The 12500-nt window shown below is 32.4% G+C and overlaps 1 protein-coding gene across 4 annotated transcripts in view; it reads left to right on the top strand.

Annotated features, from left to right (window-relative positions):
- Window positions 1-12500, top strand: part of LOC125046852 (cytoplasmic FMR1-interacting protein-like) — a 48809-nt gene that overhangs the window by 24505 nt on the left and 11804 nt on the right. For 3 of the 4 annotated variants that reach the window (XM_047644846.1, XM_047644849.1, XM_047644848.1), the window contains 6 exons: window positions 4566-4634; window positions 8994-9067; window positions 10246-10419; window positions 11162-11236; window positions 11769-11922; window positions 12201-12400. In XM_047644846.1, coding sequence (XP_047500802.1) covers window positions 4566-4634; window positions 8994-9067; window positions 10246-10419; window positions 11162-11236; window positions 11769-11922; window positions 12201-12400 — 746 coding nt within the window. The remainder of the gene's footprint in view (window positions 1-4565; window positions 4635-8993; window positions 9068-10245; window positions 10420-11161; window positions 11237-11768; window positions 11923-12200; window positions 12401-12500) is intronic. The other variant, XM_047644847.1, reaches the window with a different exon arrangement.

The following is a 12500-nucleotide window of genomic DNA, read 5'->3' as shown; positions in this document are numbered from 1 at the left end:
TATATATATATATATATATATATATATATATATATATATATATATATATATATATATATATATATATATATATAGTATGTGTATATATACACATGTATACATATATATGTATATACACATTTATATATTTAATATATATAATGTGTATGTATATATATTATATATATATTTATATATATATTATATATATGTATATGTATATATATGTATATGTATATATATGTATATATATATATATATATATATATATATATATATTATATATGTATATATATGTGTATGTATATATTATATATATGTATATATATTATATATATGAATATGTATATATACATGTATATATGTTTATGTATATGCTTATACATATACACTATATATATATATATATATATATATATATATACACATATATATATATATATGTATATATATATATATATATATATATATACATATATATATATATATATAGTGTATATATATACACATATATATTTATATAGAGTGTATATATATACTTATGTATGTGTATATATATGTAGATATGTGTATATATATGTATGTATGTATGTATATATATGTAATATATATACATATATATATATGTATGTATATGTATATGTATATATATATGTGTGTATGTATATGTATATGTATATATATGTGTGTGTATGTATATATATATATATATATATATATATATATATATATATATATATATATATATATGGATGATAAAGAATACCATTCCATGTTAATTCCTATTCCAGATTAACCTAATTGTATTTCAGTTGTAATATATATAAAACTGACACTAATTTCATACTTGGACAGCTTTTTCTACAGTGTTAATAATGATTAAACTCCTTGCATCATTATAGAATGTACTTATAAAAAAGTCATTAACTATATAGTTAACATTATATATGTTCTTTCCCTTATCTTTTTTGGTTAGAGATGAATGATTAAAATTATCTTTTACAAATTATTTTGATATTTAAAGCTGTTTCAATCAGCTGCTTTTAGTCTTGCATTGTGAATTTGGGATTTGATTCAGCCTCTCTGATTTTGTCTTCTAAAAGCAGTTTTCAAAAATAATTTCTGACGTTTTCTTATTTGTAAATTGATAAAAATATATATAACCTTTTATTCTATCAAGTATTTATCTCAAATGATTAAGCTTATGTATGATTATGTTATTTCTTTACTGTTATTTTTAAGATCCCAGTTATTTTCTCTAAACATCAAGACATGAACGAATATCATGCCCAGACTTCTCCTTCAGGGTTTCTACCTCTTCCTTTTCTCCTCTTCTCCTCTTCTCCTCTTCCACGTCCGTACAAGGAGTTGTATAAAGATGGAGAGAAGAGTACCTTAAATTGTCAAGGCTTCACATTTTTTAGTATCTTTCTGCACAGAATGCTGCTTCTTTTGAAAAAATCTGTTTTATTATAGGTTGCATAGGTTCATGAATTTGTGGATTTACACACATATATTCAGACCTAATATCACTCATTCACTAAGTCACTCAATGCGTGCACTCACTTACTCACTCTCACTCTCTCACTCTCTCACTATCTCACACACACACATACATATACATATACACCCACACAAACCCCCCCCCCCCACACACACACACGTATATGTTTATCTATATATATATATATATATACATACATATATATATATACATACATACACATATATATGTATATATATGCACACGCACACGCCCACGCACACGCACACGCACACGCACACCCACACCCACACCCACACCCACACCCACACCCACACCCACACCCACACCCACACCCACACCCACACCCACACCCACACCCACACACACACACACACACACACACACACACACACACACACACACACACACACACACACACACACACACATATTCATGTTTATATATATATATATATATATATATATATATATATGTTTATATATGTACATATATGTATGTGTGTATATATGCATATACATGTATATTATATACATATATATTTATATATGCATATTTATATATGCATATTTATATATGCATATATACACACACATATACCTATACATATACATATATATGTGGTGTGTGTATATGTATGTGTATATATATATTTATTTATATATATAATATAAATATATAAATAAAATATAAAGTAAAATTATTGCTGACATTGTTATACATTTGGGAGGATATTGTTTTATTTTATTTTTATTTATTTATTTATTTATTTATTATTTTTTGTTTTATTAATTTTTTGACAGGCTAATCATTATGATTACTGATATCTTAGATAAGGCATTCAGTGTGAGCTAACGGGAAAGCTTTCAGCCCGTGCAGATATCCTAATGATTTCTTATTAAATTGTCATTGCAACTGTTAGGATTTTTTTAAATATCAAGTTGTAATTAAAAGGCCAAGAGATAAGTGTGCATTGACTATGAATATGTCTACTAGCAAGAGATCATGTAGGCATACTGATCCCCCCCACCCAAGATAAAAAACAAAAAGATGATCGACATGGCCTAGAACCAAACCACTGACACTAATTACTTAGCAAAAATTCCTTCATTAAACACCTCATTTCAGTCATATATGTTGATAGGTGCATCCGGTCTGTCAACATCGTGCAAGTTAATTCTAAATGCCTCAAATTTTCTATGTAGAATACATTTCACGAGGGCATTGCTGTAGTTCTCGATGAAGTTTTGCAGAGACATGGAATTTGTGTTTATATGCCTGTTCTTTATTATAAGAAGAGCATGAGCAGAGTTAAACAATATGTTTATATAATAATGCATAAGGTCATTTAGAATGCATTGTGACTATATATTAAAGTTCATGAAGTTCATGCAGTAACATTTGTAATGATAACAAAAGTGATGTCAATGCTATGAACAAAAATTACCATATTGACTCATTGTTTGATATAATGATATAAAATACTACATAACATAAGAATAATTCAGTAACCTTTTAGAGGGTCTGCTTAATGTTTGTCACCTAAACCAAGGAAAAAGCTGACCAGTATAGAGATTAAATGTGTATTCAGTGTTTATTTTTCATACAAGTTGTCTTTGGTTTGAGATCATAGGCAAATGCACTTTTAAGCCCATATACACAGACACATACACACACTCAGATATATGAACATATGTGTACCCATAGATATATTTGATGAACTTACATGCTCACAAATACAATGTGTAGATACTCTTGCATCTGGCAATAGAGAAAATCATAGTTTGTAATAGTCTTTCTTGTAAATGAAAAAGGATGAAGAATCTGCTGTGATGACTTGGTGGTGTATGCCTGTAGACCAGTTAAAGAATCATTGGATTATGAATGCTAGAGACAAAATGAATCATGTTTATGTGTACATGCCACTTTATGTTTGATGAACCTGAGAGCAGTGAAAATAAATCTAGCAGCAACACGAAATGAATGACAATTCCAATATCAAAAAATGACTTTTGTTCATCATATGCTTTGTTAATTGCCTCTAAATATAAACCAAGGCATTAGATGTATCAGTGAACTTAAGACATGATATGTACAATGAGATGCAGTAATTAGTATGACTATGAATGCTATAGTTATTATCACTGTCAGATAATGTGCATATATGTAAATATATATTAATATGTTTTGTTCCTTTTCCAATTTAGTAATTTTGTCAGGCAGGGTACCCTGATGCTAATATATTTAAACAATGATTAGTGTTGCTATTATCATACACAAACCTCTTAAATATGATTATCTTAGGACATGTTTTATCATTAACCCTTTAGTAATTGTTAATGATATATACACTATCATTATGAAAACAGAGCAATAAGAAGCAGTAATTTGCTGTAAAGAATTATTTATTTTATAGTATTGATGCATAGATGGTTAATTATGTATGTGTGCTCTCTTATCTTTATATACATCTCCTCAACCTTCTATTTTTTTTAAATAATACTTAAAGCTTTCTGTAGCCTTCAGTGTTTTGCTAAATTTTGTGATTGAAACATTTGGATACTCTCTTCATTATCTCACCTGTAAGGTTCAGAGGTCCTACCCTGTTTATTATAAAGCTCTTAGGTTACATGCTATTTAATTCACAGACATTGCTTATTTTTTCAAACTTATTCCTAGATTTTCTTTTACTTCCATCTTAATGCCAACATAAATTTAGAAAAGTTTCATTTTCATTTTAAATTGATCTACAAATGAACCCCCTTTTTTCTTCATAACTTTTACATGACCCTAACTAGTAGTCTTGGACAAGGCTCCTTCCTGTCCCCTCTTCTCCTTCCTCCTTCACGTCTTCACTCCCTTGACAAGTCCTTGTACCACCATCTTCATTGCTGTCCGTCATTGCCAGCCCCTCTTCATCACCATTCATCCGGGTCAGTCACCTCCTTTTCTGTCATTCTCCGTTGCTCTCCCCGATTTGGTACCGCACCCACTTCTCCTCCATCCTCTCTGATGGTAGCTTTCTCCGACCTTACTTGACCTCATTTGCTCACTATTCTCTGGTGCACCTGACTGTCCCTAGAAGTGCACTGTGGAGCACCATCACAATGAGGAATGCAAAGATCTGGTGGTGATGGACAAGCGCATTCAGGTATCGCCCTCTCTCACGTCTGTCTTGTTCCCTGGTTGTTGTGCCTGTGTTTTTTGTGCCTGTTGTGCTTGCCTTTGTAACTGCATTGGAAATTTGTGATTTATTTATTCTGTCATTTGTTTATTATTGTTTATGTAATATTTTTTAGTATTTATTTAGTTTCTTTAGTCACTACACAGTGTGCAGTAAAAGAGGTTACAGCAAAATACCAAATTGAAATCAGGTTGGGGTGCTGCAGATGAGTTTGACTCTCTCTCTTGCTCTGTGGAGTGACAAGGTCTTTGTTGCTTGGGACAGTCCTCTGTTCATTGACTATTGCAAGAGTGGAAGTCTAGCTGATAGTCCCAGTCAGCAAAGAACCATTAGCCTTGTGTTTTAAATTTGTACCCTACATGATTTCCTGTATTGGTTTCACTATGCTGTGCTATTTTTTCAGCTTGTGAATGTAATAGTTTTATTTAATATTGTAAAAATGTATGACCACTCAAAGTAGTATAGAGCATTAACTATCTGTACTTCTACTGAGCTTCTTATTTCAAGTATTAACCATACATACAGAGAACCACAGCAGGTGCACATATTCTGTCTAGCTTTAGGACACACCTAGAAGGATCATTGTCGAAATGTGGTGTATACTCACACAATCATTGTCTTTATTTCTCTCTTTGGTATATATTTTTTTTTCTAAGTAATATCAGGGGATTGTAGAGGATACTAAAACACTGTTAGTGTAACCTTCTGTCCCTTGATCATCTTACAGTGGTGTCGTTCATAAGTAATCCTGTACTTGATTACGAACATGTTGTAAGTATGCCAAACTCACTGTATTTTACGGAGATTCAGACCTTTGCAGTGCCTTTTGCTGTGTCAGGTGTAAGTACTCGGTTGAGGTAAATAGAGTAGAAAAGTAGAATATGTTGTAAAAGATACTGTATAATATTTGTGTTTGCAGAGAAAGAGAGTTGATTTTTTTAGTGTGTTAGTGAAAGGAAATTAGTACCAACAAATTGTTTAAATTTAAAGTGGTTATTACATGAGGCTTAAAACCTTAATCTTTGGACTCTGAACACCAGTGTCCAAAAAAAAGTGCTACTGCACTTTTTCTTAGACACCTCTACTTTTGACAGAGATCTTAAAAATGCACAGGGTTTGACATTGTAGTGAATTATGTAATTATGAAATTTTATTTTTGAAATTATGTGTGATTTAGGGATTTCTAGTTCCATCACTTGTGATAAATATTACAACAGATTCACTTTGAAAATGTTCTTGGAAAACTTAAACAAAATACACAATAGGATATCTTTGGGAATTGTGATGCTGAAGTTTACTTCTTAATGCCTGCTATCTTCCTCTTTTGCTGCAGAAGCCATAAAGAATGCTACATTTTTTGTTGCTATCTTCATTGTATGTTCTAAGTCAACAGTTCAGAACATGAGCTTGTCTGTGGATGTCCAGTGTCCAGTAGCTGGGATTTTAAGCCTCATGCCATAATCCTTGAAGCTTTAAAGATGGATAGAACATGAAGCAGTTCTTTTTTTTGTACTAGTCTTACAATATTTTTATTAATGATTTTCAGTATGTTCTAATTATTTCTTTTGATGGATTATAAATGGATTTGGATATGTATTTTTCTTTGTTATTTGTTGGGGGAATTTGGGGAAACTGAATGACAAAAGCACTCTTCATACACTTGAGTTTTATTTATACTAAGGTTTATTTGATGCTTAGATAAGTAAAGATGGGTTTGTAGAAAAGAATTAAGGTCTGCAGAGGAACTCTCACTTATTTACATATCTTTAAACTTTTTTTTAACTTTTTTCAACTTGTAAGTTTTTCATGGTAAAGCTAATATTTAATAGCAGAGGGCGTTTGTTATACATTTGAATGTATAGAGGGTAGAGAATGTTAAATATGTACTTTGTAATATTAATTGTGTATCAAGGATGTTTTGATAATGTAGATATAGAGGTATATATTGTAGATTATGAGAGTGGTAGGAGTTTAGGGAGACATAGATTTGATAGTTGTAGGAAAGAATGAATAGTTGTTGGATATTCTCAAAATTATGGGTCTGTCTTAGTAAATATATCTCACTGTAATTCTGATTGATGACTTCAGATTATAATAATTGCACTGGTATTTCTTAATTGTAGTTGTTATAATGACTTTATGATCTAAGATTTTGAAAGAAAAATCTACATTGGGAATTTCTTATCTCTGTAGTGTAGTACTTTTAATAGGTGTCATTGAGTCTCAAAATCTAATGGCTCTAGGAATGTTTTGTTAGGAACATAGTGATTACACAACTCCAACTGAGGGATTGCCAAGTTCAAGGTAGTGTGTATATATGTACTGCAATATGATGAGAACAGTGATAGGGTTTGTACAGTTTCCACAGTGTGCTCATTTTTGTTAACACAAGCTCTTTCAATCTTCGTTTTAGTCAGTCAGTACACCGTAGGCCTGTATCCATCAGTGAAAGCTAGTGAAATTTATGTAAAATATTATGATTTAATTTATTTGTGGCATACTGTCATTGACTGGTTCATTATGTGATATATTGGTTAATTTATATTTTTCTTGGTTTTTGTTTGCATCTAAGACATGCCTCTTCAGTTAGCAATGGGAAAAAAAATGTGTAAACACCAATTGCCATATGCAGTTTGGTGAATGTGTTAATTTGTGAATATGCTAAAGCCAAAGTAAAGTCTAGTTTTGCTGATTTTTGTGATTTAATGTACTTTTTATTTACTTTTAAATTGCTACAACAGTATTTTGATAACAGTTATTCAAGTGCGCATAGGTTTTTGTGATACAAAAAAAATTAACTCTTTTATGTTCTGGAATGGCTAAGGATGTTTTTATTTTTTTTAGGATAATGAAGGAATGTTTGTTTGCTCCCACACTGAGATTTTTTTTGAAACTCGTGCACAAGTGTATAGTGAAATCATATGGAAAGTTTTTGATATTACTCATTTTCTTTGAGTTTGAGACAAAGGGAAAAAGATAAATAACACAATGGGTTACATGTACTTAAATATTAACTTTGTTATTGATGTCAAGTAATGTGATTTGTAATGCAAGAGATATTGTCATTTGGTGAATGCCACTGGACAGCCGGTTCGTACGTGTATTGCTTGTTAACTAATTGACTCCTAACCTCGTTAAATATATTAACTAATTGTTTGGTTACAAATAATAATTAACTGTATTCTAATACATGTTTGTGAGTGTGTCTCAAGATAATTTTATGAAAAGATAAATTTGATAAATACTAAATTATTTTGTTAAATCCTGTAAATAGAAAGAGTAAAGAAATGAGTAATTATTGTTTATGTTTAAGTAATGTCTAATATGCATAGGATGTTTAGGGAAATTTCAAAACAGTGTCAGAACATAATTTAATTAAAGAACTCTTATTTTTATTGACATAGTCAAAAAACAGATATGCTTTCTGAATTATAGAAAATATATGTATAATCATTAGGTAAACTGCCAATTTGTTTTAAAATTATTTATGCCAGGTATCGTTATATGAAAAGATAACAATAAACATTCCTTGGTGATGATTTTTTTTTTTTTTTTTTTTAATATTTTTTCATGCTCAGTGAGTTTTAGAGAGCTGTTGTGTAAATATATGGCAAAAGCATGGCACTTTTTTCTCTTAAATTTTGGAATTATTCAAAATATTGGATTTCTTCTCTGGGAAGATTTTTTTATGGTTAGTCACTAGTGTATTTTTAGGTATTGTTTTGAGGTTCCAATATGTGGAAGTGCACTTGAAGCTCTCTCTGCTTTCTTGTTCTCAAAGCTTTTGTAAATAGGAGCATATACAGGAAGTATTTTTTTTAAGATAACTAATCTTACTTCCCAAAGTCTGCAATAATATGAAATAGATAATTAAATCAGTTAAACTGTTCAGTTAATAAGACTAATGATGATCAGTCTCATACCATAAAGCTGTCTAACTAACCCTAACATGGCTGTGAATTAGTAACATGACCCCTTCCATGTGAGGGGAGAGATCAGAGCTCAGGGTTTAAATTTCAGGTTATTTTAAAGATCTAAAATGAAGTGTTGCCATTTGGCATCATGGATATTTTGAATGTTCCACAAATGTAAGGAAGTTATTAGTAAATAGAAGTGGGGGAAGAGGAGGGAGTATTCATTATTTTCTCCCAAATTAGCCAGAATTATGCTCTTTTGAAGGATTATGTTCTAGATTGTTAAGGATGCTTTGCATACATTGATCTGACCTATCATGGGAAGTTTTATTTACTTATTTTGATTTTTTAGGGGTATTTACTTTCTAATGTGAATGGAAAGTATAAAAGATGATCTACATTTTTCCTGCAGTTCCCCATTGAGATGTCCATGCCGTGGATCCTAACTGACCACATCCTGCGCACCAAAGATGCGTCAATGATGGAGTGAGTTGGTTTAGCTTTAGTTAAGGAAGTTGATCTTCCTCTAACACCATTCTTAGACTACTTGGTTTGTTGCCATTTTGCACTGACTGTTAACCCATGTGTGTACATGCCATGCCCACTGTGAGTTTACTTACTTAATGTTTTTTTACACATAGATGGCTGATTTCTTTGATTTATGAAAATATTTTACATTATCTTATTTTGCTGTTACTAATGTTTATAACATTATAGTAATTATAATTTCTATAATAAAAATAACATCAATATTCATAGAATTAGAAAAAATATATTTTTCCTACCAATTCAAGGAATGGTGATATTAGGTAAGGGCACAAGGTCTACTAATTGACTCCTTTGTGGCTAAGCACTAGCAGAGCCATCTATGTGCAGGGACATTTCACAAAAATATAAAAAAAAGAGCACAGCATTTTCCCCATTATTTATTCATTTTCCCCGGCAACATGTGGTTAGGAAGTAATTTTATCACCTTAATATTTTATATTACACACACACACACACACACACACACACACACACACACACACACACACACACACACACACACACACACACACACACACACACACACACACACACACTTATACAAACATATATACACAAATGTATGTACACACTTATACAAACACATATATACACAAATGTATGTACACACATGCACACACACACGTGCACACACACACGTGCACACACACACGTGCACACACACACGTGCACACACACACGTGCACACACACACGTGCACACACACACGTACACACACACGTGCACACACACACGTGCACACACACACGTGCACACACACACGTGCACACACACACACACACACACACACACACACACACACACACACACACACACACACACACACACACACACACACGTGTATGTGGGGGGGGATATATGTATGTGCATATATATATATATATATATATATATATATATATATATATTTATTTATATATTTTAGAAAAACCCACATTGAAAAAAAAATAAATGTAGTTGTTTTTTTTACTATTTATATATGTACATACATACATATGTTTATTAAATCAGAGATTATTGCAGTGGGTTCAGTGGATGTACTGGCTTTAATTGAAAATAATTAAAACCATTTTAAGAACCATAAATACAAGATAATATTTGGTCTCTGCTTCCAGATGCGTCCTCTACCCTCTTGACCTGTACAACGACAGCGCCTACTATGCTCTCACACAGTTCCGCAAGCAGTTTCTCTATGATGAAATTGAAGCGGAGGTTAACCTCTGCTTTGACCAGTTTGTCTTCAAATTATCGGAACAGATCTTTGCCTACTATAAACATCTAGCTGGCAGGTGTGTGAGTGAAGGATGTCTTAAGTGGTTTTATCATTATTCTCTGTACTGTTTTTGTAATTCATAGTCGATATATATTAGTAAATCTCTGTTCCTTTATCTCCCACAATTCTTGATTATTCATATCGGTTTTCAATAATGATTAGTAATATTTTAGAAAATGTGGCTTTCTCAAAGGCAAGGAGAACATATAGGATTTATCCCTCTTAGGACAGAATTTCCCTAATGTATAGCAAGCCAGGTGCTGGCTTCACATGCAATCAGCCACTCAAGTAAAAAGTTAGAAGCACAGGAAACATGCATTTCCCTGTTGTCTATGCTTTTGGATGCAGCATTCATAGTTGTTGTTTTTTTTTCCGTAAATAAGGCTAAAAAGGGCTTTAAGCCTACTTTTGAAGGCCAAACAAGCTACCGGCTGTTTAGTGCACTGATCTTAGAGCAGGCATATCTACTTGGCACCCAAGACATTTAGGCCCAGGTTACCATGACATGATTAGATATCAGCCAGCATGAGTGGGTTAAAGTCTTGCAAGTATTAGGTCCTCAAGTCGATGGCAAACACCGAAAGCGCACCTAAAAAGCATGTAGATTTTCCTTTGGTTTTAGAATATTACCATTCCCCTTCCCATTATTATATTATTACTGTCAGAAAAAAGAAATCTGCCTGCATTACAGTATGGCACTTTTAGTACCTGATTATGTCATAAGTATCTGTAACTCAGACTCAAATTTCACTCCACAGCATCCTACTTGACAAGAGGTTCAGGAGTGAGTGCAGCCTTCACAACATGAGAATCCATTACCCACCAGCAAATCGGTAAGTTTGTGGTTATTTCTCTCTCTCTCTCTCTCTCTCTCTCTCTCTCTCTCTCTCTCTCTCTCTCTCTCTCTCTCTCTCTCTCTCTCTCTCTCTCTCTCAGCTCACTGCCAAATTTTCCCATGACAGCATATTCACTCAAGCCAGATTTTTTTCATGATGTTCTGGTCATATCATCCAGATCATAGGTGTTAAAATATTTTTGATATTTACTGCCATTTATTGAAAGGGGTTTTATTTAGCCAGAAGTGGGCACCATCCCTTCCTACCATAGCATGTCCTCTCTTTAAATCCCTTTAAATGGGCATGAGATGTGGCTCATAACTCAAAAGTTGAAACCCCTAGGGATCCACTTATATAATAGATTGAAAAATATGATATGATGACAGTTGGCAAGATAAGTTTCTTTCTACAATGGCAGTTTTTAGTGGGGAGATGGATATTCAAGGTAAAAAAAGAGTGCTTACCCCTGCTTTTAGAGTTGCTCAGAACTCTTGATAATGGATATGGATATGTCTCATCTTCCTTACAGGTATGACACCTTGCTGAAGCAGCGTCATGTGCAACTTCTTGGCCGCAGTATTGACCTCAATAAGCTCATCTGTCAGCGCATAAATTCATCCATGCACAAGTCCCTTGAAGTGGCTATTGCTCGGTTTGAAGGGGCAGATATCACATCTGTTGTGGTAAGGAAACTTTGGTTATTGTGTGAAATATCTGTTCATGTTGTTTTTCTCAGTAAGTTTATGGAGAAAATTCTTAATGAGTGTATCCATGCAAAAAAGTATTACACCTTGAAAACAGTGGTAGAATGTACTGTATATTAATTCTTCTAAAGCTATTTTATAATTTTCATTAGTTCAGATCAATATGGGAATTAACTATTTATAGTGTTAGTAATTTCACCACACCTATGTTAATTTTTTAAAGAACGCAAATTAAAAAAAATATGCATATTTCATAGGAACTGGAAGGACTCATTGAGGTAAACAAACTCACACACAAACTCTTGAGTCAATTGCTCGTATTGGACGACTTCGATGCACAACTGAGGGAGGCGAACCACAATGTCCTTGCCCCCTATGGCAGAACAACGCTCCATGTTTTCTGGGAACTCAACTACGATTTCTTACCCAACTACTGCTACAACGCGGCCACCAATCGGTAATGAGATGAGGGCTGTGTGATGTTTAGTTTTATAAGAGATAATGTCTTATATAGATTATGAAGAGATTCTAGTTGCATATTTACACATATTTTTGTT

Source organism: Penaeus chinensis, chromosome 39 (assembly GCF_019202785.1).
Source record: "Penaeus chinensis breed Huanghai No. 1 chromosome 39, ASM1920278v2, whole genome shotgun sequence".
Lineage (NCBI taxonomy): Eukaryota > Metazoa > Arthropoda > Malacostraca > Decapoda > Penaeidae > Penaeus > Penaeus chinensis.
This window is presented reverse-complemented; position numbering and strand designations above follow the sequence as displayed.